This window comes from Dendrobates tinctorius, unplaced genomic scaffold (genome assembly GCF_039654945.1).
Source record: "Dendrobates tinctorius isolate UK_male_01 unplaced genomic scaffold, ASM3965494v1 ptg000384l, whole genome shotgun sequence".
Taxonomy (NCBI): Eukaryota; Metazoa; Chordata; class Amphibia; order Anura; family Dendrobatidae; genus Dendrobates; species Dendrobates tinctorius.
Genome location: NW_027362050.1, coordinates 1,418,875 through 1,443,847, shown reverse-complemented (window position 1 = coordinate 1,443,847; position 24,973 = coordinate 1,418,875). Strand labels below are relative to the sequence as shown.

The 24,973-nt window shown below is 45.5% G+C and overlaps 1 protein-coding gene across 3 annotated transcripts; it reads right to left on the bottom strand.

The window, feature by feature from the left end:
• Positions 1–1,089: 1,089 nt before the first annotated feature.
• On the bottom strand, positions 1,090–24,096 carry LOC141076017 (dipeptidyl peptidase 3-like). 3 transcript variants are annotated; one of them, XM_073563263.1, is made up of 18 exons: positions 23,905–24,096; positions 21,615–21,906; positions 20,177–20,266; positions 19,968–20,105; positions 16,937–17,011; positions 16,758–16,851; positions 16,536–16,669; positions 16,070–16,200; positions 15,933–15,991; positions 14,414–14,608; positions 7,680–7,792; positions 5,437–5,529; positions 5,273–5,335; positions 4,556–4,680; positions 3,711–3,831; positions 2,986–3,165; positions 2,655–2,814; positions 1,090–1,521 (listed from the first exon to the last, which is right to left on the bottom strand). In XM_073563263.1, exons 1-18 carry the CDS (start codon positions 24,078–24,080, stop codon positions 1,364–1,366), a joined length of 2,397 nt encoding a protein of 798 aa, XP_073419364.1. In that variant the 5' UTR covers positions 24,081–24,096; the 3' UTR covers positions 1,090–1,363. The 3 variants fall into 3 exon arrangements, with proteins under 3 accessions (XP_073419364.1, XP_073419366.1, XP_073419365.1); XM_073563265.1 differs by lacking the exon at positions 23,905–24,096 and adding an exon at positions 23,867–23,889; XM_073563264.1 differs by lacking the exon at positions 23,905–24,096 and adding an exon at positions 23,347–23,783.
• Positions 24,097–24,973: the final 877 nt, after the last annotated feature.

Below are 24,973 nucleotides of genomic sequence, written 5' to 3'. Positions count from 1 at the left end.
AGACAGATCTCCAGTGGCTTCTCCCTGCCCCTCTCCCCTAGTTACAGGTCTCACACCTAGAAGAGACCTGTCAGTCATGGGAGAGGGGGGTGCAGAATGGATTAATTAGCACAGATGCATAACCATCTCCCCCGGTTACATTTTTAAATTACTTTTCCTCTGAAATACCGCAACGTTTCAGGACAATGGAGCTCCACACTAATGGAGATAAAAGTGCTGTGTTCTCTAGTGATCAACGCAAGTGCTCCTTATTGGAGTCTGCCTAGGGTGCTCGGGTACGCACGGAGTGTCGTGGGTGTTCGAGTGACATGTCCGAGTCCCCACACCTGTTACACAGGCACAAAACAAGCGGGCGATTGCCTGACATACATAAGATATCCCCGCATGTTTTGTGGCTGTGTGCCAGCTCTGAAACATGTAGCCGCAGGGACTTGAACATGTCACTCAAGCACTCGCAATACCCGAGCACCCAGGGCAAACTCGAGTAAAGAGCACTTGCGCTCATCACTACTGTTCTTCCAGTGAAGATCCCCGTGATCTTTAAGTATATAGATCTGCGGTAACCTGTTTTCACTGGACAACCCCTGTAAGGATACATAAAAAAATATGCTAAAGTAACCAATCATAAGTGAGAAAAAAAAAAATGGAAAAAACCTAAGAGGTCAAATCATTCCTTTTCCAACATAAAACAGAACAATCATATTAAGCATCACTACGTCTGTAAAAGGGGAGAGAGAGAATGAAGAAAAATGAAGGAATAGAGAAAGAAACGTAGAGTGAAAGAGTGAAAAAGAGAAATAGAGAAAGAAGAGAGAAAAAGAGAAAGCGAGAGAGTGAAAGAGAAAAAGAAATATAGAAAGAGAAAAAGAAAGAGAAAGAAGAGAAAGAAAAAGTTTTTGCTCTTGGAAAAAGAGTAAGAAATGCATAAAAAGGAAAATTGGTTGTGGTGGAAAAGGGTTATAGGATCCACAGGACGCTACCAGAGATCTTGATGAGACCAGGCCTCGATAGGAGCCTACATGATATCAGGCAGAAGGTTTTTAATGATATGGCTGATCACTGTATAATATAATACACATGACACACATCGAGTTTTATAAAATCATGTTTTATTTTTACTTCTCCGAGTTCACTCCTGCTCTTTGAGGGCTGCTCCATTGAGAGTGATTATTAGTGACGCTGCACTGCGCCCCGCGCTGCCTAGGGTCCCCGATTCTCCAAATGTAGATAATAATCCTCTTCATGGCGCCGGCACATCCAGACTGCACACTGCCCCCATTCTATGCTGTGAGTGTGCAGAGTATTGCTCCCCAGACCCTTTCACAGCACAGTCCTGCAGGACGTCGCCTGCTTTTCTCACAATTCATCTGCTGCACTGTTTATCCCAGAAGGAGGCATCTGCACAGCTCAGCTCCAGCATTTCCTTCTCTAGTTCCTCTTCATCATTGTAAAATCTCTGCAGGACGGACAGTATCAGCCCAGAAGGACTGCTGTCATAGCGCAAAACTTCCACATCATCCCCTGCAAGAAGAGGGGAAAACACATTCTTAGGGAATGGAGCACAACTTTATTACAGACACTGGAGACTTAACTTTTGACATTAGATGCAAATGTGTCAAAAAATGACATATTGTTTAACCCCCCTTAAAGACCGCCGGTACGCCTTTTAATGGCGGCAGTTAAGGGTACTTATGCCTCAGCGCCACATTTTAAAGGCGCTGCGAAATAAGTGTATAGAACCCCCCAGAGTCGGAATTTCTCTGGGGACTCAGCTAGCGGAGGGTAGCCGAGACCCCAGAGAACATGATTCAAGTCAGTTTTTACCGACCCCAGTGTTGCGATCGTCATTATTAACGATATAACGGCGACCGCAAAAAAAAAGTCTGATTTTCCATTTAATTTACCTCCTCCTCTGATGTGATCGAACATCAGAGGAAAGAGAAATAGGGTCCCTCAATCCCCCACCCCCCCCGGATCCTCTGGTGTCCCTGCTTTCCCCCGTGAAGTCCCCTGGGGCGCCGGTGTCTTCTTCCGGGAGATAATGGTGGGTGCATGCGCAGTGCACCAAACGAGATCTGCCGGCCGACCCCCGGCAACAATAGAAAAATCTTCCTATTGGTTCATTTTGATCACTGTGATAGACCCTGTCTGACACTGGAATGGAATGGCTGTCAGACATGTAGAGAAGCCGATTTTTATAAAACTGTGCAGTGGTTTCTTAATTTTTGCCAGAGCTGGATATTTGTTTTTATTTGAATGATTTATGACAAGTAGGTGGCTATTGTCTTTATTCAGCTGCTAAGACCCTTGTCAGACTAGCGCTACAGTATAACTATTTAGTATTTGTCAATAAAAGTTTCAAAACTTATGAAAGATCTGCCAAAAAGGATCTAAAAACACCGAGGCAGCAAAGTTTGCGTCAATTGGAAAACTTTTGGCCACGACACATGTACATAACCTAACAAAACTAAATGGTAGCAAAAAGTTTTCCACTTCTGGTAAACAGCTAAGCTACTGTATAGAGCTGACAATATGTAAGTACATCTTTTCCCTTTTGACTTTTATACAGAGCATGAGATATCCACATAAAGGTGAATACAGATGTCAGACAGGTGAATGGACTTCCCTAGACCTAAATGTGTCGTTGTGCTCACCTGTAATCCGAGTGTTGATCTGTACAAACAATTTGCGCTCCTCCTTTCTCAGTATTACGATGTCACGCAGGGTGAGAAACTTGTGCTCTTCTTCTGTAACTTTAGAGTATCCATCATACATGTCCCGAGCCCGGTCTACATCTGCTGTAGATTTATATACCTGAAAAAATGGGGGAAGGATAAGAACAGCAATAAGCAACAAAAAAGAAAAAAACAAAAAAAAAACAACAAAGGAATAAAGAGATAGAGAAGCAGTGACTTCATGAATAGACAGCATGGAGAAAAGGCGACCCAGATCCTCTGCGACCCATTTACTTCTCAGGATACAGACCTGCAATTTCTGCAGGAATCGCTGGATGGCCGGTCGGCCCACGCTCATGATCTTGCTTCTGTCTAGTGATACTTGTGCATCAGGACGGCCGTCCGCTCCTGTTTTTTGTGCGACGGTGACAAAATTCTCCCCGGCTTCCAGGAGCACACGGAGAATGACAAAGCGAGCTTGCATATGAGCCTGTGGATGAGAACCAGAGATCTGATCAAAAGAAATAAAAAATAGTGCTGCAGCACGATGAAAGCAGGTGGAAAACGTAAGGCAATGAGGTCTGTCAATCACCGGTGGAATTTGTCGTATGTCAGAACCAAAACAGTGTCGTACACGAAGCCTAAAAGGGGTTGTCAACCTTTGAGGCTTTTTTTTTTTACTTAAATGCATGTAATTGTAGCTAGCTATCTTTTTTTGCAATTAGCTTTCATTAAAAATGTTGAACAGTTTGTCTTCTATATCCTTTGTGTTGCTGGCTGCAAAATGAGTTAACTGAGAATCTGTAAGTCAGCCCGCTATGATGGTCTGACACAGAGAGTTTGTAACTCCTCTCAGATTACTTATGACCACAGACCACATCAAACAACAGAGAAACTAAGAGAAAAGTGGTGCAAAACTTCTTATACAACACAATGGTAAAATGATTTTTAGCCCCACCTACATGCACTTCAGTAATTAACTAAAGGAGGACAACCCCTTTAAAACAGCCATAAAAGAAAAAAAAAAAAACACACCTGTCTCCATTTGCCAGTCTCTGGTGTATAGTACTCCAGTCCCAACAATCCAGCTCGGACCATGTTCAGCCAATTCACATACAAAACATCTTGTGCTTCCTGAGATTCATGGCCAAAAATCCTGTAGAAAGAAGTAATTGAAATATGATCAGATTAGGCAGATGCCGGACTGACAGATTTTTATTTGTTGGGGTTCATTTTATCATGCACAAGGCCTAGGAGCAGAATCATCAATAGAGATCTAGGACTTCAAGGGTAAGTGCACAAGTAGTTTTTAGGTTGTGTGGATTTTGATGAAAAATCCGCAGGTAAATCCGCAGGACAAAAGTCCTGTGGTTTATCTGCGGATTAGGCTGCGGTTTTGCACCTCATAATGGATAGGTGTGAAATCGCAGTGAAATCCGAAGAAAGAATTGACAAAGAAAACGGGAAAGAAAAGCAAACCCAAATGAAAGGAAAGCAAAAGAAAAGCAAACGGGAAAGAAAAGTGAAAGGAAAGCAAACCGAAAGCAGAGAGAAAGGGAAAGCGAAAGCATATAGGAAAGCAAAGTGAAAGGAAAGAGAAAGCAAAGAAGAAGGGAAAGAAAAGCATAGAAAAAAAGAAAAGTAAAGACAAAGGGAAAGGAAAGATAAAGGAGAAAGAGAAAGAATAGCAGAGAAATGAAAGCAAGGTGAAAATGAAAGAAAAAAAAAGGAATGTATAATAACAAAAAAGCAAAAATTTGAAAAAAAAAGTCACAGCCAATCTGATTCAGTCTCCAGCCCCTTCTCCATGGAAGTGGGGGATAAAAACGCACACTTGTCTGATAGCACAACATTTAGAATATCACGATGATGCTTCTTACCGTAACACCTCCTCACTGACGCATAGATAGAGCCCGACACACTCAGCTCTGCACTCCTCGTAGGAAGAGGCGATGGTAGAGAATTTACTGTCCCAAGTTTCACCAGGCTTATACCAACTTCTCACCTGGCAGTAAGAATAATCTTTATTTTTTATATAGCGCTAACATATTCCGCAGCACTTTACATACATCATCATTGCTGTCACCGATGGGGCTCACAATGTAAATTACCTATCAGTATGTCTTTGGAACACACACCAAGTGAATTTGCGAGCATGAATACAACAAATACAGAAACTATAGGCCGTCCCTGACAACCAATAGCTCACCCATACAAATTATCGTAAGGTCAGCTGAACCTGCAGATTTCGGGAGCTGGGGTCACACTTGTCTTGGATACTCAGTTGCAACTTTATTCATTTTTCACCAAATGGGTAACATGGTACACTGTGCTTCCCGTGAAAGCGATGGACTCCTTTACAGTTGGAGTCTGTCTGTCCGGACTGGCACCGTTTCTGCCCGTGATGAGATGGACCCTTTCCTTTAAAAAATTTTTTTATTCTATTCCTAGTTTACACTCCCTTCCAAAATAAAGTGAAAAGGGTAGGATCCTGCTTATTGAATGTCAACACCCAATAGTTTTGTTCATCAAAGACTTGGCAGCGACTTACTTCACTCTTCCTATTCGGGCACCAGGCTAACTAATGTCTCACTTACTTGCTCCCCAGTCTCTGGGTTGATAATATTTTCTTTGTCAAAATTGAATGTTCCTTTGTCATCCTAGAAAACAGGAAGAAAGACCGGTGCAACAACAACAAGTAACAGCTTGTTCATATGTTGTAACTGGACAGCATTGCACATAATGAGAAAATATAGGTTACCTGCACAAAAAGCTTTCCACTGCCGTGTCCTAATAACTCATGCAGGCCGACCTGAACTTCAAAAGATGGGCCTCGGTACTTTATAAAGACGTCCTAAAGGATGGGAACAGCTGCTATAATGGTCGTGTTCATGGCAGCACAAAGACTTCATATATCACAACTTGTTCACTCAATATCGTGTTAATCGCTGAGGGTCTGATCTTTGGGACCCCCTGTCATCCAGGGAATGGGGGTTCTAGAACCTGGCGATACAAAGTCTTCTCTTGACCAGACAAGAGGAGCTCATGCTAGCACTTTGATCTATTCATTGTCTGTGGGACTGCTGGAAATTGTGGCGCGCAGCAATCAGCTTTCTCTAGCAGACTCACAGACAATGAATGGAACGAAGGTTGAGCTTTGTGTCTCTCTGGTCCATTCAAGATGAGGTTCTTCAAAGTCCCATTCTTGGGATCGCTGAGGGTCCCATCCATTCATACTCCCAGCGGTATCAATTTTTCCCAAATCCAACGGATAAAAGACCACTTGCGATTTTCAGAAGAGCCCTTTTAACGCTTTACTGCCATCGGACGGTATAGTACGTCTCATGGCAGCATCCCCCTCTTTGATGTGGGCTCCGGCAGTGAGCCCACCTCAAAGCTGGGACATGTCAGCTGTTTTGAATGAGCCCGCAATAGCCGCAGGCGGAATTGCGATCCGCCCATGGCTATTAACTAGTTAAATGCCGCTGTCAAACTCTGACAGCAGCATTTAACAAGCACTTCCGGCTATCGGGCCGGAAATACGCTCACCGGTGACCAGTGTCATGTGACCGCGGGTCACCGGTGTGTCGGCATAACAACCAGAAGTCTCCTTGAGACCTCTATGGTTGTTGAAGCCGGATTGCTATAAGCGCCACCCGGTGGTCGGCGCTCATAGCAAGTCTGTAATTCTGCTACACAGAGGCGATCTGAGCACCGCCTCTACGCAGCAGAGCTGATCGAGCTATGGCAGTTTCTAGCCTCCCATGGAGGCTATTGAAGCATGCCAAAAGTTAAAGAAAAATTGTTTTAAAAATATATAAAAAAAAAAACTAGAAAAAAAATAAAGTTTAAATCTCCGCACTTTTCTAGTACACAACATGGTAAAACCAATGGTGTCGTTCAAAAGTACAACTCGTCACGCAAAAAACAAGCATTCACACGGCCATATTGACGGAAAAATAAAACAGTTATGGCTCTGGGAGGAAGGGGAGCGAAAAACAAAAACGCAAAAACGAATAAAAGCTCCGGTCATGAACGGGTTAATGATTAAAGTTCTTTTTAACTGAAATTCCCATATTCCAAGGCTTGTTAAGAAGTTTAACACTGACTTATAAAAGGTAGCTCCCTGTTGTAAGTGGTACTAGAGAGATAGCAGACTTTTTTCCCATGGAATGTAACTATTGATGAGCGAACGTGCTGGGATAAGGTGTTATCTGAGCATGCTCGGGTGCTAACCAAGTGATTTCGGTGTGCTCGAAAAATATGTTCGAGTCCCTTTGGCTGAATTTCTCCCGACTGTTCGACAGCTGCAACACATGCATGGATTGTCTAAAAAAAAACACGCAATCCCTGTATGTGTAGGGGCTAACAGCTGCGAGGACTCAATCATGTTTCAAATATGCCGAAGACACTCTGTTAGCATCCGAGCACGCTTTAAAGCAGATCTGTCACCAAAATACAATTATTAAATAAATTTTTTTAGACCTGAAGTACCTGGTGTACTTACTGTCAAAATCCACATTAGAATCCCTGTATAATCCAAATATTAAATATGAACATTTTAGGAGGCCATTTTAATATTTGGCAGTGAAACTTTCACAATGGATTGCACAACCAATCCTGCATGGATTTTTGATGGTCTAATATGTGTTTGATAATAAATGCAGCTTATATTGTGAAATCTGGGGACATAACTTGCTATGAGAGCAAGTTCCCTTCATCACCCTAAAGGTTCATCATCCTGTGGACTTAATATTACATTTACCAGCCCATGTACAACATCTTGGTGCAAGAATCTTGTTCTCTTCTCTTATCCATTTGTTACTTTGCCGGACAATGGGCCTCTCTTCTCGAAAAGCTAGTAAAGCGTGTCGGGCAAGGATGCGAGTGTGAACGTGCACAGACAATATCCCGAATACATGACCGCTGCTTACACAGCATGGGTGCACTTCTCAGGTATTCATTACTGCAGTCATCAGTCTCTGTATACGGTATATACTGTACCTTGTCTTCTTCGGATAAGAAGGTCAGCTTATCGCGCTCCGTCGCATATCCGACCGATAAAACATTCCCCAAAGAGACATTCTTAAATCCAATGCTCTGTCTGATGTCATCATCTGCGGAAATACAGACACAGAGTGCATTTTATATCACCTAGAATTAAAGGTCAATGCACTATTAACCCTATTATATCACTGGCGTATTTTTTCCCAAACTAATCCTCCATCCTAAACACACAAGCAGATTGGTCCATTCCTCCACTGAAGCCAGACATACAGCGGGTGAAATAAGTAATGAACACATCACCAGTTTTCTAAGTAAATATATTTCTAAAGGTGCTACTGACATGAAATTCTCACCAGATGTCGGTAATAACCCATCCAATCCACACAGGCAAAGATACCAAACCATAGATGTCCATAAATTCTTTGCACACGAAAAGCCGGATTACTTACCGGTAATGCTCTTTTAATGAGTCCACGACAGCACCCACTGGAGGTATCGGATCCGCCCCATTTGGAACAGGAAACCCTACAGGAAAGATAAAAGGGGTGGTCCGCCTTTCCTCCTCAGTTTTGCATTTCAGAGTACCAGGAGGACCGCCAAGGATTAGGCAATGTCTTTAAATTTTACTTATTCATCTTTAGTAGATATACTTTATTATTGATATCTTTAGCAGGGAGGGAAGTGAGTGGGTGCTGTCGTGGACTCATTAAAAGAGCATTACCGATAAGTAATCCGGCTTCTTACCCTTTGCTACAACAGCACCCACTGGAGAGATTCCAGAGACCATCACCTGGGTGGGACCATCGTGCCAAGGACAGTCCTGCCAAAGCTTAGGGTCAGAAGTTGATGAAAGGTCAAGTCTATAGTGGTTATAGAAGGTAGAAGGAGATGACCAAATTGCCGCCTTACATATGGTTTCAATTGGAATGTCTCCCCTCTCGGTCCAGGAGGTTGCCATTGCTCTAGTGGAATGTGCTCTGATGCTCTCCGGAGGTTCTTCATTTTTTGCGGAGTAAGCTAAGCGAATGGCATCTCTGATCCATCGGGAAATGGTGCTCTTCGTGACTCCGTACCCTTTTTTACAGCCCTGAAAAGATACGAACAGAGCCCTACACTGCCTCCAGCTCCTGGACCTCTCAATATATTTTAGGACAGTTTTTTAACGTCCAAAGTGTGGAATTTCCGCTCCTCTGGAGTGGAGGGATTTTCAAAGAAGGATGGGAGAAGTATCTCTTGAGATCTATGGAATTTTGTTGATACCTTAGGCAGGTATGAGGAGTCTGGCTTTAATATCAACCTATCTTGGTATACCTGAAAAAAGGGTGGGTCTATGGATAGGGCCTGGATATCACCCACTCTCCTAGCAGATGTCAGTGCTACTAAGAGGGCCATCTTGAGTGACAAGTATTTGAGGGATATTGTGTCTATTGGCTCAAAGGGTTCTTCCGTCAGGGCGTCTAAGACCAGATTTAAGTCCCACGCGGGGATTGCAGGTATATGAACTGGAGTTATCCGTTCGCAAGCTGTAATGAATCGTGATATCCACTTATTTCCTGCTATATTATGGCCGTACAGTGCCCCTAATGCGGACACCTGGACTTTCAGTGTGTTTACTGCCAGGCCCAAGTCCTTCCCTCTCTGTAGAAATTCTAAGATAGGAACTATCGGGACTTCTGTAGTATGAGGTGCTGTATGAAACTGTAGGAATTTCTTCCATATCCTTGTATAAATCTGGGTAGTGGACTGCTTCCTGCTCTGTAGGAGCGTAGCAATTAGTGTTTCAGAAAAGCCTCTTGATCTTAGTAGCTGCCTTTCAAATTCCACGCCGTCAAGTGTAAGCTGTCCACTTGGGGGTGGAAAAAATGGCCTTGGGAGAGTAGGTTGGGAATCGAAGGGAGGACCCAAGGATCTGTCACTGACATAATTCGTAGCCATGAGAACCACGGTCTCTTGGGCCAGAATGGTGCTATCAAGATTACTCTCGCCTTTTCCTCTCTGATCTTCCGAATAACCTGTGGCAGGAGAATCATCGTAGGAAAGGCATATGCCAGGTTGAACTTCCATGAGGCCTGGAGGGCATCCAGTATGTCTGGGTGATCTGACGGAGACAAGGAAGCAAACATCTTTATCTGTCTGTTCTCTTTCGTGGCAAAGAGGTCCACCTGAGGTTGCCCCCATAAAGCTACTATGTCCTTGAAGACTCGGCAATTGAGGCACCACTCCCCTTGCCGAAGTGTGTGTCAGCTTAAGAAGTCTGCCTCTCGGTTGTTCTCTCCCCTGTTATGAAGAGCCAAGAGGGACAACAAATAACTTTCGGCGAAGTTTAAGTTCCTTGCCGCAGAAGACATCAGAGTCTGTGATCGTGTACCTCCCTGTCTGTTTATGTAGGCCACTGTAGTGGTGTTGTCCGACAAGATCATGACATGTTTCTGTTGGAGCTGTGGAAGAAAATGGTGTAGAGCATAAAATACTCCTGTCAGCTCTTTTAAGTTACACGAGTAGTCCCATTCCTCTCTATTCCACCTTCCTTGACAAAAGCTATTCCCCATATGGGCTCCCCAGCCGTGGGGGCTAGCATCAGTGGTTAGGATACAAGATGGTACTATAACCCATGGGACTTCCGAGGATAGATGGTCATCATCTAGCCACCATTCTAGAGAAGTCAAGACCTGCTGTGATAAGGTTATCTTGCTCTCGAGGTGACCACCATGTCGCCTGTCCTCTTGGAGGATCTGATTCTGAAGTGTGCAGACATGATAATCGGCCCATTGGACTGCCGAGGCACAAGAATCTAGCGACCCCAATAGCGACATTGCCCCTCTCAGAGACATGCGTGGTCTACTTATGGCTGCCTCCACTTTCTCTTTTATGAGTGCAATCTTTACCTGAGGAAGTAGACATCTCTGGGTTGTGGAGTCTAACTGGAACCCTAAGAACATCTGGAGGGAATGCGGAACGAGTCTGGACTTCTGTACATTGATGATCCAGCCTACATCCTGCAAAGATGAGATCGCGTCAGCCACATGTCTAGTACATTGGGTGACCGAGTTCCCGATAATTAGGAAGTCATCTAGGTAAGGTACGATTAGAGTGTCTTTTTGACGAAGATAGGCCATCACCTCTGCCATCACCTTGGTGAAGATTCTTGGCGCTGTAGAGTGGCCGAAAGGCATGGCTGTGTATTGAAAATGACGGATCCTGCCTTGGAACACCACTGCGACCCTTAGGTATTTTTGGTATCTATTATGAATGGGAAGATGATAGTAAGCATCCTTTAAATCAATCCCTGCCATTACACAGTTTGGAAAGAGAAGCTTTATGGTGGATCTGATTGATTCCATCTTAAACTTATAACTTTTTATAAACGTATTAAGCTTCCTTAAATTTATAATTGTCCTAAACGTACCATCTGGTTTGGAGATTAAAAATAAAGGAGAGTAGAAACCTCTACTTTCCTGTCTCTCTGGGACCTCTACTAAAACCCCCTTGGATAGTAGGCTCCGAATTTCTTCTTCGAGGGCCCTTTGTTGAACCATCGAGTTAAGGCGGGTTACGATAAAAAAAATCATAAGGGATTTGAAGGAATTCTATTTTCATTCCCTCTTTAATTATACTTAGAATCCCTGGGCTTGAAGTAATTTGTTCCCATTTTGAATAAAAAAAATTTAATCTACCCCCTACTGGTGGGTCTGATTTTTCAATATTTATTTTCCTTCCGGAATGTTGAACCCCTGAACATGCTACCCTTTTGCTTTTCCTCCTTCGCGGCCCATCTATTTGATCTATCCGCTTGTCTCCTTCTTCCAAACGGTCGCCTCTTAAAGGTTCTCCTATAGAAAGGGATAGAAGAATCAGGGAAGGCCTTCTTCCTTTCCTTTGGCGAGTATGTCATCTAGGGATTTCCCAAAGAGAAACTCACCCTAGCACGGGGTTGCGCAAATCTTAGATTTCGATTGCGCATCCTCCTTCCAGCTCTTCATCCACATTGCCCGCCTGGCGTTGTTCACGAGAGCCGCCGATCTCGCTGCCAGCCTCAGAGTGTCTGCCGATGCATCGGCCATGAAGGTTGCTGCCCCTCTGATTAATGGAATAGCGGCCCTTAGTTTTTCTCTCGACACTTTCTGCTTGATTTGTTGATCCAATTGGTCCAACCATACGAGCATAGATCTAGCGGTGCACGTGCTGGCTACTGCTGGCTTAAAAATCCCCATAGTAGACTCCCAAGATCTTTTCAATGATGACTCTCTTTATTAGGGCCTTAACCGCCGGTATTACTGGGAACGCTCTCCTTTTCTTTTCCGCCAACCCCGCAAACATTATTTCTTGTGCGGTTTGGGCACCCCTCGCTTCCTCACACCCCAGTGTTCCTCACGGATTTGACCAGGCTATCCACACTATCCAGGGGAAAACATGACCGTCCCTCCATGACTGATGATGATGACGAGGATGTGAGTGAGGAGTCGGAGATTAACCCCTGTTCTTCCTCTGACACTGAGGGTCACCTGTTTTTTGCTCCTAGGCTCTGAGGGAGTACTGGCGTGGGTAATAGCCTGTATTTCCTCCCTAATTATGGCTCGAATGTCCTTTGATGACACTGCCGAGACTTGCCTAGTCTCTCCGGTGCACTGCTTACAGAGCTTTTTGGGGTAGGAGTCAGGGAGAGGTTCAGCGCATAACGCACATTCCTTATGCTTAGATTTTTATTTTTTCTTCGCCTGAAGAGGGGAGACATGGCAAAAGGAGAGGGGGGGTAGAGGTCACCTTAGTAGGTTGAGTATATACATTGCACACTCACCCAGTGAAGCTTTATATTACCGGATCGGATGGCTGAGATCCCGTCCTATGTCTTGACTCTCCCACCTCATTCCTGCGGGCGGTGTCTGTCCTGGTGTTGCGGTCCCTGGAGGAGCTGCCCCCCGCAGAGTCTCCTGCTGGAGCGTGCGCTTCTGTTGAGGACGACATGGCTCACCGCCACTCAGCTGCGGCGCTTGTTTAAATAGATTGCCTCTGTTATTTTTTTGTCTGCCCCCGGAAGTCGCTCTTCCTCCCAGGGTTGCCGCACATGCGCCGTCGCGCTCTCAGCCATCCTGCCCCAGAAGTTCAATCATTACTTCCGGGGGTCAGGAGCCTCTGTGCCGGCCGGCTACCGCGCCACCGCTTCTCCATGCGGCTTGCGCTTCCCCACGCCACCGCTGATTCCTTCACTTTTTTTTTCTCTTCGCGACACTGGCGCACTCACCGCTCCTAGCAGCGGCGGCCTGCGCGTCTGGTGCCACCCGGCGCGCTCCTGGGTGAGACCAGGCGGCCCTCCCTGGACCCGGTCATCACCCTCCATCCATCAGACGAGGGGGGAGCCGTCTAACGGAGTCTCCCCCCGACGCTGCCTCTGGACCGCAGCCCTTGCCGTTCCCACTGAGACCGCACAGGCGGCGTGCATCTGGCCCAGGTATGTTTCCTGAAGGATATCCTGAGGTTCCCATTTGGAACAGGAAACCAAAACTGAGGAGGAAAGGCGGACCCCCCTTTTATCTTTCCTGTTCCAAATGGGGAGGATCTGATAACTCCAGTGGGTGCTGTCGTGGCGAAGGGTAAAACAATCATTACTAAGATAGCTCTGTGAACAAAGCATATCATATTCTCGGCAGCACGTGTTCTGTTTACGCAGGAGGATGTGCTGCCGATGATGATCGTTAAGCTGGTTTAGTAATCATCGCTGGTCTGTTTAAAGAGGCAGATATTTGGAAACAAGCATTCCTTCTAAAGCTCTTTCCATGATCATCGGCCCATCTAAACAGACTCCAAGCTGGTTTCATATGTTCACTGCACTTGGATCGTAATACTTGTCCCTACCACTTCTGACCTGAGCTAACTGTCTCCTATACGTCCAGTTATGACAGGTATTTTGATCCAAGCGTGGGCCATGTTTCATGGACGTGTGAGAATTTTTCATGTACACGTGTGCTCGTACATTTACACTTTGCAAGATATGTACTATTTTTATATAAAATGTGACAGACTCTACTAAATCCCATTCATTAATTTGGGAACGTTGGTCAGATGAAGCCAATCAGTATACAGTTCAGCAGATTCCTGCATAAACAGGAGTGTGTGGATTGTTTAAATGTTAAAGGGGTTGTCCAGGCTTGGGATGAAAGTCTGAAACCTGACATTGTGCGGCGCTCACTATCAGGGTTCTCCAGTATGGCCGGTGAGGAGCGCAAGTATGCAATTTACAGATTTCCACTTACATTCAGACTAGATGTGCGCATCCTTTTCTCAGTGCACCTCTGTTGGGAGAGCGGACAAGCACGTATAGTCAGCATGTGGCCGACGTCCAGTCGGCATGTGGCCAACGTCTAGTCAGCATGTAGCCACAAGTATGCTACTACACACATGGCAGGACAGGGCTGCACTGTAACGGTTCAACAACGAGCCGGTTTTATTATCAGGTCCTATTATGCTATGATTTTACAAAACTATGCATCATCGGCATGTAGTTCTGAATCAGATTGCGACTAGATTCACACGATTGTACCCAAACAGTCCATGTTATAGACCAAAATCTGGTCTTATGACCTGAACTAACAGCCTCAAAGCCATATGCAAACATTGCAGTCAGGATCAAGAAACCCACAATGAAAGATGAAATAAAGGCAGAACGGGTCTTATTCAGCAGGTGCCAAGAACTCAAAATCACATACTAATAGGCAAGTAAACCTGTGTAACCTTACAGTTTGGGATGTTGATGCCAGCAGGGATGCCACTTCCACTAAATGTGACTACGTCCAATGAGGTGAAGTCGGGCCGGAGGAAAGTGTCCTTCTCATACGTAGACGGCCATGGAAGCGATGCAACGAGCCGTTCTGCTGCAGCGACCAGCTGAGCAAAGCGAGCACTCACTAGCTTGTTAACCACAGCCACAAAGCCTGAAAAACAGAAAGAACAGCTAGTTACAAGAGAATTAAGCAAGATAGTCACACAGTATAAAGTTTCAACAAACCACAGAAATGTCATTATTCTCTTCTGCCCTCCTATCACGAGCCCCTAGAAGACCTGGAGTTAGACATTCACGTCGGATAATGACTCACAGGACTTCTTTTGCGATGGTGTGAATCATATTCTATTTTAAATGGATTTGGTTTCCTTCAGCACTTTCCATGCTGGCTGAGACCATACAGCCTGGTTGTTGTCAGCTGTAACTGCTTATCATTTACTCCCTCTAACTATACAGGGTCTGAGCAGTTAGTCCCTGCTGGTAAAAGATTTGTCTTCCTGTGCTGAGTGCTAAAGCTAAGTGGTTGGAGTGGACTTGCAGTAGTAGTGATTTGTAGCTCGTGTGTGTTTATCTCCTATTCCATTTTCCCTTTCGTTTTATTCTTCCCTGTCCCTATCCTATTGTTGGTTAGTGCTTTTGTATGATAGAGGTATTCTGTTATCCCTGTTGTGTATTTGTGTCTTGTTTACCTTACTTTTATGTCCCATGCCTCATGGGGTGGGGGAGGGGATTAGGGTTTAACAGGAGCATGATAAGTACAGTTTGGGTCCCCTCTCCCTTACTGAAGACCTTCACAGTGTGACACCTCCTTATAATACATCGCCCCATGCACGTTTCTCCATTCAGCTAGTTCTGGCCACAGTCCGGGAGACTGACACAAATGGCGACGCTCAGCCATCTTTGCAAGTGCCAAAGACTTTGAATGGAGCAGCAGAGCACAAGCGAGAGTAAGGGTACCGCTACACCTAGCGATGCACCAGCGATCCCGACTAGCGATATGACGCGGTCAGGATCGCTGGTGCATCGCTAGTTGGTCGCTAGTGAGCTGCCACACAGGCAGATCTCACCAGCGACATCGCAGGGGACGGAGATCGCTACTTACCTGTCAGACGCGGCGATCCTGCGTCCTCCCGCCCGGCTCCACGCGTCGCTCGTCGGCGCCACAGGAAGCCCAGCAGGAAGTGGCCGACGAGGAATGATCCAGGAGCTTCTCGCGCGACCAGCTATAATCAGCGGGGGAGCCGGTCGGAGGTAAGTATCACATGCAGCAATATCGCTAGCAATATCGCTGCTACGTCACAAAATTGGTGACTTTACAGCGATATCGCAGTGTGTAACGGGGGCTTTATGTCCCCCACACCGATCTGTTATCACCTATCCCCTAGATAAGAGATAATTTGTTTAAACCCAAATATTCATTTAAAAGTGAAAACAAAATTATGTAAGTTTCTATATTATAATTCTCTGGATCTCACCTTCAAATTCTCCACGGGAACCAAATGGGTCTCTATAACTTTCAATGAATCCAATGTAGCTGTAATGAAAGGTCGACTGTTAAAACATGTGCTCCTCATATATTCTTACTCCCCCCACCTCCCTCGTCTCTTCCGACCTCTCCACTATTGGTCCTTTGTCCTGCACCCAGTATTTGGAGCCCTCTTTGTGAGCTTCGATGGACCCTTCCTGAAAGCTGCGTCCATACTCCTCCAGCATTTTCCTTTGGTTTTCATTGGAAGCGTAAACCTATAAGAATGGAAGAAAATAAAAGTATGGTCACGAAGGTAACTAATAAGAGAAATCGTGAGCAGTGTGGTGGAGACAACCAAAGGAGCTTTTGCACTCCCTACGGGGGGGGCACTACATGCTTTCTCATCCTAATTTTAAAGGCTCATGGGGGGGGTCCTAAAGGTTGGACCCCGTTGATCATTTAGTGAGATGCAAATACCTATTAACTTTTCTGAATTATCCACAAAACCCAACTTCTGAAATATACACATTACATATTTTCCTTTACGTGCAGGCTATAAGGACCGTACATACACCCTGGTGTCCGAAACAGCGTTCAGTACAGGACATACCTTGGCTTTCTCCAGGTTTTCCCTCACTCTTAGCAGTAAAGGAGAGTAATCCCCCTTTGTGACTCGGATCTCGTGACCTTCAAACTCAAATTGTCCCAAGACCTTTGACAGATCAGACGATGCATCCCCAGATCCTACGGATATGAAATGAAGGCCTATAAATAACGGCAATGTCAGGTGTAAACGTTACTTTCCTGTTCGCCACCCCATTTAATTGCTCACCTTCTTTGCTGACCGATGCCAGACGAACTTCATACTTGGTTCTGCCACCGTCGTCCTGAGTTTTGAATAGTCGCGTGTTGTAGGCACTAAGGCTCTACGAGAAAAGGAAAATCAGCGCATCTTGACAGGTATGTAATCCCAGAAGCAGAGGAGTGAGCAGAACAACTTGATTCATTTACCTTTGAGTCAAGGAACTTCTGAATCAGTTCGGCATCTTCCAATGTGCAATTTGCAGAAAAATAAGTGCTAATACCCTATAAGAAAACAAAAGTATAAAATGATCATATAAATAGTGATGTTTTAGCAAAGAAGCGCCAACAATCAGAAACAGTCATAGAACTAGTAGAGTATTTTCAGATTTATAATCCAAAACAGTGCGCTTAAAGGGGATATCCGGAACATAAAGGGATATTCCCAACTCAAAGATCCTATCCCAATGTTGTGTAGGTGTAATAATAATATTAGCAAATACCTCCAATTAGAAATGCAGTATAGTTTTTGTGATTCACTATATCTCTTTCCCCATATGCAGGCACTGCAGGACCTTAGGTATAAAGACTACTGATATAGTGACAGTTAGTGGCTAGTAGATGTAATCACGGATACATAAAGTCGTGCAATGCCTGCACATGAGGAAAGTGAGTGTCAGTACAGAATGACTGTTCAAACCAAGCTGAGGCACTCTGTGCACCCTTGGAATGGCCAAGCATTAACCCCTTAGCGACAGAGTCAGTTTGCAGCTTAATGACCAGGCCAATTTTTACAATTCTGACCACTGTCCCTTTATGAGGTTATAACTCTGGAACGCTTTAATGGATCCCGCTGATACTGAGAATGTTTTTTCGTGACATATTGTACTTCATGTTAGTGGTAAAATTTCTTCGATAAGTCTTGTGTTTATTTATGAAAAAAATGGAAATATGGCGAAAATTTTGCAATTTTAAAACTTTAAATTTTTATGCCCTTAAATCAGAGAGATGTGTCACACAAATTTCTTAATAAATAACATTTCCCACATGTCTACTTTACATCAGCACAATTTTGGAAGCAAAATTTATTTTTGTTAGGAAGTTATAAGGGTTAAAAGTTGACCAGCGATTTCTCATTTTTACAACAAAATTTACAAAACCATTTTTTTAGGGACCACATCATATTTAAAGTCATTTTGAGGGGTGTACATGACAGAAAATACCCAAAAGTGGCAACATTCTAAAAACTAGACCCCTCGAGGTGCTCAAAACCACATTCAAGAAGTTTATTAACCCTTTAAGTGCTTCACAGGAACTAAAGCAATGTGGAAGGAAAAAATTAACATTTAACTTTTTTTTTTCAAAAAAGTTACTTCAGAACCAATTTTTTTTATTTTCACAAGTGTTAAAAGACAAAATCAACCACGAAATTTGTTGTACAATTTCTACTGAATACGCCGATACCCCATATGTGTGGGTAAACCACTTTTTCAGCACATGGCAGAGCTCGCAAGGGATGGAGCGCCGCTTGACTTTTTCAAGGCAGAATTGGCTGGAATTGAGATCGGATGCCATGTTGCGTTCGGAGAGCCCTTAATGTGCCTAAGCAGTGGAAACCTCCAACAAGTGACCCCATTTTGGAAACTAGACCCATTAAGGAACTTATGTAGATGTGTGGTGAGCACTTTGAACCTTCAAGTGCTTCACAGAAGTTTATAACGTAGAGCCGTGAAAATAAAAAATCCATTTTTTTTCCACAAAAATGATCTTTTCGCCCACAAATTTTTATTTTTACAAGGGTAACAGGAGAAATTATACCCCCACAGTTGTTGTGCGATTTGTCCTGAGTACGCTGATACCCCATATGTGGGGGGGAACCACTGTTTGGGCGCATGGGAGAGCTCGGAAGGGAAGGAGTGCCAGTTTGGAATGCAGACTTTGATGGAATGGTCTGCGGGCATCATGTTGCGTTTGCAGAGCCCTGCTGTGCCTAAACAGTGGAAACCCCCCACAAGTGACCCCATTTTGGAAATTAGACCCCCTAAGGAACTTATCTAGATGTGTGGTGAGCACTTTGAACCCCCAAGCGCTTCACAGAAGTTTATAAACGCAGAGCCGTGAAAATAAAAAGTATTTTTTATTTCCACAAAAGTGATTTTTTAGACCCAATTTTTAGACCCCCAAACTTGGTAAATAGTGGAAACCCCTAAATTCTTGCTCCAACCCTAACCCCAACACACCCCTAACCCTAATCCCAACCCTAACACTAATCCCAACCCTAATCCTAACCCTAATGCTAGTTCGCCCTAATTCTAACCCTAACCCAACCCTAACTCTAGCCCTAACCCTAATGGAAAACTGAAAAAAAAAATATTTTCTTTATCTTATTATGTTTGCCTATATAAGGGGGTGATAAACAGGGGGGGGTTATATACTATTTTTTTTTATTTTGATCACTATGATTGTTTATCATAGTGATCAAAATAATGAATGGAATCTGCCAGCCGGAGCCGGCAGATTCCCGGTGGGCGCACTGCGAATGCGCCTGCCATTTTCAAGATGGCGGCGCCCATCGGAGGACACCGGCAGGACTCGGGACCACCAGGAGGGGACGGAGGACCACGGAGAGGTACCGGGGGGGGAATCGGGGACCCCATTTTTCTCTCCTCTGATGTGCGATCACATCAGAGGAAAGAGAAATTTAATGTAAAATCGCTTTTTTTTTGCGGTCGCCGTTATAGGGTTAATAACGGTGATCGCAAAAGCAGGGTTGGTAAAAACCGACCGATTCATGTTCTCTGGGGTCTCGGCTACCCCTGGCAGCCGAGACCCCGGAGAAAATCCGACACTGGGGGGCGCTATGTACTTTCTACACAGCGCCGTGAATTAACGGCGCTGTGGTTTTAGCACCCTTAATTACGGCCGTTAAAAGGCGTATCGGCGGTCGTTAAGGGGTTAAAGTACCACATTCCCATCTATCTCCACCCTCCCTTCTTTGAGCGACAGATCTGGTTTTATCGATGAAGAGTATGGAAAGAAATGGAAATCAAGTAGGTGGGAAGGTGTATTTAAATGTGAACACTAGGCGCCAGTGCTTGGTCTCAATAGTCATTCTGTGCTCCCTTTAATATGTGCGCAATGTTTTGTTACAACTCTGTTGCACCGCTCATAAATGACTCCTCCTGTAAATGTTAGCCTAAATAACGTTACCCTTACTCATGTTTTAGTTCTGGCCACTTACATGGTCCCCTAGACCCAGCTGTCTCTCCTGCGGCTCCAGTGAGTACATGCCATCTTCCACCATCTTCCACAGTGCTTCCATCCCTTCTGGGTCTTCAGTGAAGGCCTCACTTGCGCGCAGCAGCTTCTCCAGCTTCTCCTGCACAGGAAACAGTCAGCAATGACTCCGTCTATACAGAAACTTTCTCTTCACCATTGGAAAGCACTTACCTTAGGAACAGTAGGAACAAACTTTGTATCCCCAAAGGATTTGTAGTTTCCCATATTGGCAAAAAATCCAGCAGTGTAAACTAGGAGGGCCTGCAAGAATAAGAGGGGAGATACAGGATGTCCATGTGTCCTTACCATCACCGCACCATAGACCCCACAGCTCGTGTCACTACAGCGCATGGTGATATAGGTGTTGTACATCATTTGTACATAGTGTGCAGATCTGTACTGGAGAGACTGCAGAATATATTATATTCTATCATGAGACTCCGGCAATTATTTGCTCAGGTTCTGAAGACACGAATGATCAACCCACAGCTGTAGATGTCATCTTCACCATTACAACAATCAACAAAGGGAAGGAACGTCTACAGCTCCAATCACCGTCACTCCTTCTTCTCTTGCCATTAAAGGCATTATCTGTTTATTTTTTTTTTACCATGGACCTAAGAACTAACAGCCAGGTAGTTGCTACCTATCTGCCTGCCCCGGCACCGATCTCTCCCAACTCAGAGTGATCACAGACAGCTCCTGCGGGGGATTCAGCGGATTTCATTGACGCCACTTTGACAGAGCAGTGACTTATCTCCCGCTCTGCTCTGTTGACGGGGAGTGACTGCTGAAGTCATGCTGATTGACAGCCAGATCCCTGCTGCCTAACTACGGGGAGCTGGCTTTCAATCAGCATGACGTTGGCAGTCACACCCTGTCGACAGAGCAGTTCAGAAGAAGAATAGCTGGTCTGTTGACATGGAGCAGCTGAATCGCCGGTGACCTCTCTGTATCGGCCGCTGGATGGAAAAGGCTGGTAGTTGCCGCTGTTAGCAGCTACATGCCTGTTAGTTTTTAAGTCCACAGTAAAAGAAAATTAAAATAGTTCTCGACAAAATGTATCCCCGATCCAGAGGTTAGGCATAAAATGTATGATCAGTGTGGGTTCCACTGCAGGGACAAGAATGGTGGTCCCATAAATATGTGTGGAGAAGTGGTAAGCATATCTACAGTGTATGGGACCTCTGGTCACACATGTACAGTACTGAATTCACATGGATCCCAGTAGTCAGACTCTCACCGATCCTGTGGTTAGATAAGTGTTTGTGGGATAACCCCTTTTAACAGGATATAGGTGCTTAAACCATGCTTTTATTCAAACCGTATCTCCGTGGTGGAGAAGCCATCGATTGACTATTCCGGCTCTGCTCACTTCCATGGAGGTAAATGGAGTAAGTAATGTCACGTCTGCAGATATCTGTTGGGTCATGTGTTCAATCAGCACATATCAATCTCATGAACTAGTACTTGTAAGGGGAGGTGCACGAGAACAGCCGCTCATGACCATTCAGATACCTGTATAAGAGACAATACCTGCCCCACTCACCTCCCGACACGGAAAAGAGTGGAGCCGGAATCCCCCTTTAATAAATATACATACACATACCTGGTATTCCTCATCGGTCAACCCCTGGGCCTGGGCCACTCCATGCAGCACAGAGGGCTCCTGCGCCCGGAAGAGCCTGTTAAGCAGAATGTATATGGCTGGAGATTCAGGCGAGGTCTGGAAGAGAACGATCAGTCCTCCATAAAATGACGCTCGAGACAAAAAATGGGTGTAAAGCTTCTCTTCCGCTGATAGAAGTGAAAAGGCCTCTTCACAATCAAGTAAAGCGACGGGAAGGTCATTGGGGAGGACGTACTGAGACGTGGCGGCCATGATTCCAATAACGATGTCCCTGAAAGATACAAAGAAGAGATTTTTCTTATTCCAACCACAGCCGGTATATGCCATAAAGGCTCCTACAAGAAGACAGCGGAGCGATGACTGGTAGCCTTTGCCCTTTAGGCCAGACTAAGTGGGGTCTCCAGCACCTTGGTGGTCTGCTACGACAGCTGGCCCTTCTGATGTTCTGATAACTTTATGTCACAGAAGTAAATTGATTTCATCAAAGGTCAAAAGAGCCTGAAAGATTAATGCTCCTCAAACCTCAGACGGGAAAAACTAGTGACAGGCTCCATTATTACTGCCATGTACAATGATCATGGCTGCAAAGCACTGAGGAGTATGGTGGCGCTATAGAAGGAAAACATATGGTTTACTCTAAAACGATGCAGTGTTTAAGAGGAAGCATAATTATAAATACCAGCAAGAGACAATGAGACTAGTCCGAAAAGCAGTGGGGTAACTAGAGTCATGATGCAAAATTTGGACCGGGGCTCCCACCTAGATGTTGCTCATATGTATCAGCCCTCATAGCATCCTGAATCCATTAAAGACATGTGTGTTTGCCCCCCACCCTCCATAATGTAATAATGTCCCTCATCCTGTTCTAACGTAGCCATCCTGGGCCCCTTCCTGCAATAATGTCCAACATCCTGTGCCCCTTCCAGTATGAATGTTTCTAATCCTGGACTCCTTCCAGTAGGAATGTCCAACATTATGGGCCTTTTCCTGTAATAATGTCCCTCATCATTGACCCACTCCTGGTAAAATGTCTCCCAAACTGGGCAACCTTCCTAGTATGATGTCCCCAATCCTGCACCCCTTTCTGTACAATATCCTCCATTTCTGGACCCCTTCCTGGTATAATGCCCCCCATCCTGATTTCATTTTCCCCATCCTGGGCCCCTGCCAGTAACGTGTCCCCCATCCTGGGCTTTTCTTGATATAATGTTCCAGCTCATTGGCCCATCTTCCACGATGTTCAGCATCCTCTTCTATAGCCAGAGCACAGTCTGGCTATGGTATGTGCCGCTCTGTGGGTCTGTGTGCTGCAATACAGTTCAGCTGAATGTGTATCCTCGGACACACATCCAGTTGAAATAGTCACTGGCATGGGCAGGTCCCCTCTTGCACAGGACTGGTCGCACCCTCTGCAATTGCTACATCCCTGCCAAGAGATAGATCCCTGGTGGCTTCTCTCGGCCCCGATCCCCTAGACTGACAAGTCTCTCCCTGTGTGTTGTAGGGTCTCTGATTCATGCTGCCTGAGGTTCAAAGGGGATTTCCAGCTTCAGAAAACTCTAGAATTCTGCTCCAAGCATCTGATATTGTCTGTAACGAGGACATCACATTGACAGCACTGTAGTCAATCACTGAGCTTTACCCGATTTGATAGAATTGATTGGCTGAAGCGCTGTTGGAGTGACATCAATACTGCCAGACAATAACTTACACTGGGAACAGCAATGGAGACTCCGCAATGGACCAGGGGAGGGTGAGTTTTTTCAAAACAAACTGCAGCATGGAATATGGATGCCCCTTAAAGGAGATCAGGCCTGACAATCCCTGGTCAGGAGCCTCATCTCTTCGACTGAATGGAAAGCGGTGTAATGCCTTATTTCCCCTCTGGGGGCGCTGCAGGGAAACTGAACATGGGCTGTGAGATTGTGCTACAAATCACTGCAGGACAACTAGGGGGATTCTTGGCTGGAGGTCCTGCATCCTGTAGCACCACTAATTATCTAATTATACAGGGGTGTGTCTAAGTTTTTGGTACAAGTGCCCCTTAAAGGGGATGTTGGCGAGTAGCATAAGTCAATGCCAGACTGGTTAGGACACCAGTGAGCACACAATAGGGGACCATTGAGCACGGCAGACTCCACACAGCTCAGCCACACACTGCGCCATCCCCATGCATACGCTCAGCAGACAAAGCGCTGCCTCAGGTCTGCGCTCACGATGACGTCACGCACCGGACACACTTTCATCAGGAACCACACGCTCCGCTCACCTGCTGCTGCGGCGCCAAAGAAGAGAGGCAACTGTGATGTGTCGTTCGTGAACGATCCGATACAAAGAGCCGGCTCCCTGCTGTGAACGAAATGAGCCGGCTCTGCAGGGAGAATGAGCCGTTTTTTGTTTTTTTTTTCTGGCGTCTGGAAGCAGTGAATCCTGAATGTGACTCATCTGGGGGGAGGAGCGGTCAGGAGAGGAGGAGATGTGGATAAATGCACTTCTCACGCATGAAAACCTGGCACTGCCACCAGCACTCGGACCGGAGCGTGCGGATACATGTACTTCTATGCTGCCGCACGCTCCAGTCCCGGTGCCGGCGGCAGCGCCAGGTTTCCATGCGAGAGACTCGCACAAGAATTGTCCGAGTCTCTCGCTAGTGAGTTGAGCCCTAAGGGTAGGGGAAGTAATATAAAGTGATTTTAGGTAAAACCTGTGGAGAGATCTCGGTCCAGCCCCAATCATTATATAGGGTGACGCTGGTCTCACACTTGCATATTTTGGCTGTGCACTGATCCGTTTTTGTCTCCATTGACTTTCACTGGTGACGGATGGGTCTGTGCATCCAATTGTCACCGTTTTCCCACAGATCCGCATGTCTGCATATTTTATCAGATGCACAAAAACGCAACTTGTTGCAGTTTTGTGTCATCTGAAAAACACGCAGGCACAGGGAGACGCACGGATCCGCGGCTACACGTCTGGAATTAACATGGAGCACGGATCCAGGACAACACGGATCCATGTGCTTCCGTGTGCAGGGATCCATTCTGCGGCACTGAGCGTGCTCGGAAGCGAGGGATGTGCTGTATGGGACCAGTCTGCAGACATAATATAGACTATGCCCGCGTGCTGCTCTGTCATACAGTGATCTTTCCTGCCTGTGCTATGCTGTGGTAATGATGATATAATGTATTGGGAGCATGTATGGGGCTCCTGGTTAGGGGCTGCATGAGTGGGGCTGCGTCCACACTAGTTGCAGGGGTGGACATCGACTGTAGTGGGCCCCTATGCAAGAAATTATTCGGGCCCCCCCCTTCATAGGGCAACAAAGTTGTTATTTGTTA